Source organism: Crocuta crocuta, unplaced genomic scaffold, assembly GCF_008692635.1.
Source record: "Crocuta crocuta isolate KB4526 unplaced genomic scaffold, BGI_CrCroc_1.0 scaffold2778, whole genome shotgun sequence".
NCBI lineage: Eukaryota > Metazoa > Chordata > Mammalia > Carnivora > Hyaenidae > Crocuta > Crocuta crocuta.
The window spans coordinates 1-4,426 of record NW_027527410.1 but is presented as its reverse complement, the minus strand read 5'-3'; the positions used below and the strand labels follow the sequence as shown (position 1 = coordinate 4,426).

At 49.6% G+C, this 4,426-nt stretch overlaps 1 protein-coding gene across 1 annotated transcript; it reads right to left on the bottom strand.

The window, feature by feature from the left end:
• Positions 1-938: 938 nt before the first annotated feature.
• LYZL6 (lysozyme like 6) lies at positions 939-3,519 on the bottom strand (the record flags this gene model as incomplete). Its single annotated transcript, XM_077753793.1, has 3 exons — positions 939-1,297; positions 2,401-2,479; positions 3,361-3,519. Coding segments are annotated over 3 exons (308 nt in total), but the record flags the coding sequence as incomplete, so codon positions are not given.
• Positions 3,520-4,426: the final 907 nt, after the last annotated feature.

Below are 4,426 nucleotides of genomic sequence, written 5' to 3'. Positions count from 1 at the left end.
GAGAGAGGGAGACACAGAATCCAAACAGGCTCCAGGCTCTGAGCTGTCAGCACAGAGTCCTACACGGGGCTCAAACCCACAAACTGGGCAATGATGAACTGAGCCAAAGTCAGACGCTCAACCAACCGAGCTACCCAGGCGCCGGGACCTTCATTTTTCATGCTAAAACTTATATGAGGAGGTGCTGATAGAGGATAGCTGTGATTAATACTCTTTATTGGGCTATTTACTCAAATAGTTGGCTTTGGGGGCACCTGGATGGCTCAGTCGGTTAAATGTCATTAAATATCAGACTCTCGACTTTGGCTCAGGTTATGATCTCACAGTTCGTGGGTTCAAGCCCCGCCTGGGCTCTGTGCTGACAGCGAGGAGCCTGCTTGGGCTTCTTTCTCTCTCTCCCTCTCACTCTGCCCCTTCCTCCTCTCAAAATAAATAAGCAAAAAGAAATTGTTGGCTTTGGAGGAATAACTGGGATCATGATACTGTTTCACACCAAAACTTGTAGATTTTATTACCCATTTCATTATCCATTGTATTTATCCACTCATTCATTGTACTCATTATTTGTGGATGTCTCTGCTTCTCCAGGCAGCTGATGAACACCTCGAGAACAATAGTTATGTTTTATCTTCCTTCTAGTACCTACTCTAGCACTCCTACTATACTAGGTATATAGTAGGAATATACCTGGAATTAAATTTTTTTAATGTTTTATTTATTTCTGAGAGAGAGAGAGAGACAGCGTGAGCAGGGAAGGGTCAGAGAGAGAGGGAGATACAGAATCCGAAACAGGCTCCAGGCTCTGAGCTAGCTGTCAGCACAGAGCCCAATGCGGGGCTCGAACCCATGAACCGTGAGATCATGACCTGAGCCAGAGTTGGACGCTTAACTGACTGAGCCACCCAGGTGTCCCCGAATATATCTGGAATTAAACATGAAGAAATCAACACATTCTTTGCACAAGGAATGCTTTAATAATTCCCCAACTATAAAAACTTCTTCACTGTGGTCCTCTCTTGGTTTGCAAATGGCAGTCAGGAAGCAGAGGCCTGGGCCTGGGTGGCTACAAGGAGGAAGCCCTAGGAAACCATGTATTCCTGGGGCTCCGGTCAGTTCTTTTTTAAAATGGGAAGGAAAGAAAATAACGCGAAGTGGAGGCAAGAGGAAGAAGAAATGAAGAATTCCCAAGTGAGAAGTGAGGAACGCTGGACTGACTCCACACCCGTCTCATCCCTTGTAACATCCCGTCATCCAGTAGGAGAGTGGCCGGCCCGCACAGTGCAACCTCCATGCCGCCCTGTGGAGAGAAGAAGGTTGGGTTCTTGCTTCCTACCTCCTACAGCGCTCAGTGAGTCTCTCACGCACAGCAGTGCTCAGAATCCCCTTCATCCCTAGTTCTCTGGTCTGGCCCCCAGTGGCCCCTCTGAGCCTTCCTTTAAATTTCTCTTATCTCTGGTGTTTGTCTCCTCCCTGGTTCAGTATGCTCCCGCATTTTCAAATCCTCATCTCCACCCCCACCCCCGAAGGGGGAGCGCGCCATTTTACAGGGCTGAGAGTCACTAAACAAATGAAAAGATAAATAAATAATCAATCCATCAGTCAATCTCGGGTGCAGCCGTTGACTCTCCCTCCGGAGAGGGTCATCTCTAATAGTTGTCAGTCGTCAGCATCTCTTCTACATTGTGTTTCTAGAGTAGACAAGGCACTTAACTCTCTCCATCCTTACAGCCTCCTATAGAGGCAACCATTTATCATATATATATATATGTATTATAAATGCATACATCTCCAGTTTGAAGCTCAGAAAAGTGAAGCAGCCATTGCACCACCTACCACTGGCAAGCTGACAGCTTTGGGGGTATCTGTATCTGCCCAGCTGAAGAGCTACACACCTTTTGTAGAAAACGTGGCTGCCAGTTATGGAGAGGGGCCGCCTGTGGCCACCGTGATGGTTTTGCTCAGCTGCTCCTACCCCTACAGCTGACTGAACCAAGTGGGGACACTGGGTCTAAACTGAACCCATCAGATTCTCCATCTCAGCCACTTGGACTGGGGCTGAGACTAGCCAGCCTTCGTGGCTGCTCAGAACATTAGCCCATTTACATGGGGGCAGCCACGGTCTGTCCTGTGGAGTGCGGACTACTTTCTTGAAAGTAGTGAAGCAAATGCACGAGGAAGGAGAAACTTGTCAGGAAAAGCTCACTGACAGTCTTTGCTTTGTCACCGTGTCCAAAGCAGTTTTAATAGGACTGTTAATAAGTCCCAGGTCCGAGCCCTGCCGCTATCCCACATTTTCTAGACTGTTAGAAGGGGTCTGTTCCTTGCCTCCTGTCCCTTCTCTGCCTCTACATCCTTCTCGGGGCTCTGCCTGCAAACTTAGTCCCACAGTGCCCTCCTCACCAGTTCTTCATCCCTCCTGCTCCAGACACAATCTTTTTCACGCAGTTGATGGTTGAGAGAAGATTGGGGCTCAGCAGTTCTGAAAGGGAGACAGAGAATACCCGTGAGAACACAGAGGACAGTCCCAGAGACTGAGGCAGACCCCAGCTCTCCCTGCACTGGCAGATGCCACCCAGGGGCAGATTAGGCAAGGGCTCCCTCCCAGAGGCTCATTTAGACACCCCTACAATGGCTGCTGGAGGTCAAGGGTGGCCAGCAGTGGAGGCAGGAGGGGGCAGGACTAAATGTATGTTTACTACCACGCGTCCTAGCTAGGGTAGAGGGTGGTTTGCTCCGCGTTTGAGGGTTTCTAGGGAAAGGAAATGTCAAAACAGGCAGCACAGAGGCCAAGGTAAATCTTGCCTAATGAGAGAGGCTCTTCAGGTGAAGAGTCCAGGGATATTGATCAGAGTACAAAGGAGGGAGTGAGGGACAAAGTCATGGGCCTGTGGAGCCTCTCAGGGCAGCTCTGAGGTGGGGAGTTTGCACTTGGCCTTTAATCCACCTGACTATCAGCCAAAGTCAGTACTTGATGGTTAGGGCTGAGCCTTCAGGGCCACCAGTCTGGCATTCGGCACTGGTGCTCTGAGCCTCAGTTTGCTCATCTGTAAAGTGGGGATCATAATACTTTCCAGCACATGAAAAGTTGGCATGTAAAGCGCTCAGTATAGAACACACTCTCAGTAAATGTTGGCCGCTGCGATGTTCTGCCACTGGCCGTGCGGAGCTTTCTGGAGCCCGCACACCGGACAGTCTCCTCACTTAATAGTGAGGAGCATTACAGCCACTAGTCAAGTCCTCTGCTCAGCAAAGGTATTCCTGGACTCTGGGGGCATCCCGGGGCGTCAAGTGGGCAGAGAAGTCCTGTGAGTAGACCCCAGTCATTCTCTCACCTCTCCCGCCCTGGGACCCCAGCCAGACCTTTACAGTCCTCATGGCAAATGTTTTCCGAGTGACTCTGGTAGTCATTGCACCAATAGTGGCTGTTGATCTGAAAGATGCCATAGTCGAAGCTACCGTCTGCATTTTCATTCACCTTTGATAGGTTGAAGCTGCTTTCCACAAAAGCCAGGCACAGCCCTTAGGACAGGGAGAAGAAGGTTTTCGGAGGGCTTGAACCAGGGGACAAAGGAGATGGTGCAGAAAGGGAGAGGGAAGCAGAAGGAAGGAACAAGGCCTAAGAGGCTAGAGGGTGCAGGCTGGCCAGAAACACCCATTAGCTTCTCCCCTCGCCCTTCCGTCCATCCGCCTGCCCCTCGGTACAACCGCTCATCATCCCTCTGTCCCTCCATACCGCCTGCACTTGATGATCACCTACTGTGTGCCATGATCACCCAGTGTGTGCAAAGCCCAGTGAGGGACATTTAGCTGGGTCAAATGCAGCTAGTGCCTTCAAGGGGCCTCTAGTACAAGAATGATGATACCAAAAAAAAAAACAAAAAAAAAAAACCCACAACACAAGATAAAAGGAAGACAGCACAAGACAGGCATGTACAAAATCTGGGCAAAAGGAAGCTGGTGGCCCCACCATGGAGTAGGATGAAGCCTTTGCACCGTCTGCCCCCTCAGCTTAGAATGCTCTTCCCTGGACATTTGGGTGACCCAGCCCTTTGCTTCATTCAGTGCCACTTAATGTCACCTACTCAGAGAGGCCTTCCTTGACTTCCCCTTCTAGTACAGTGTTACCTATCATCACCCTCCCCTGCTTTATCCTTTGTGTAACATTTATCACCACCAGGAAAGTGCTTCATAGGTCTGTGTGTTCAACGGTTGGGGCCCGCCTCTGCCCCTGGAATGTGAACGCAGTGACAGAAGGGGCTTTGTTGTTGTCTCTGTCCTCAGCACCTGAAATAGTTCCTGGGGCAGAGTACGTGCTCTGTTAATAATTGTGGAACGAATACAGAATGTTGGGAAGGGCTTCTTGGGGAGGGCTGCTTTTTTATTTTTTAAATTTTTTTATACTTTATTTTTGAGACAGAGAGAGACA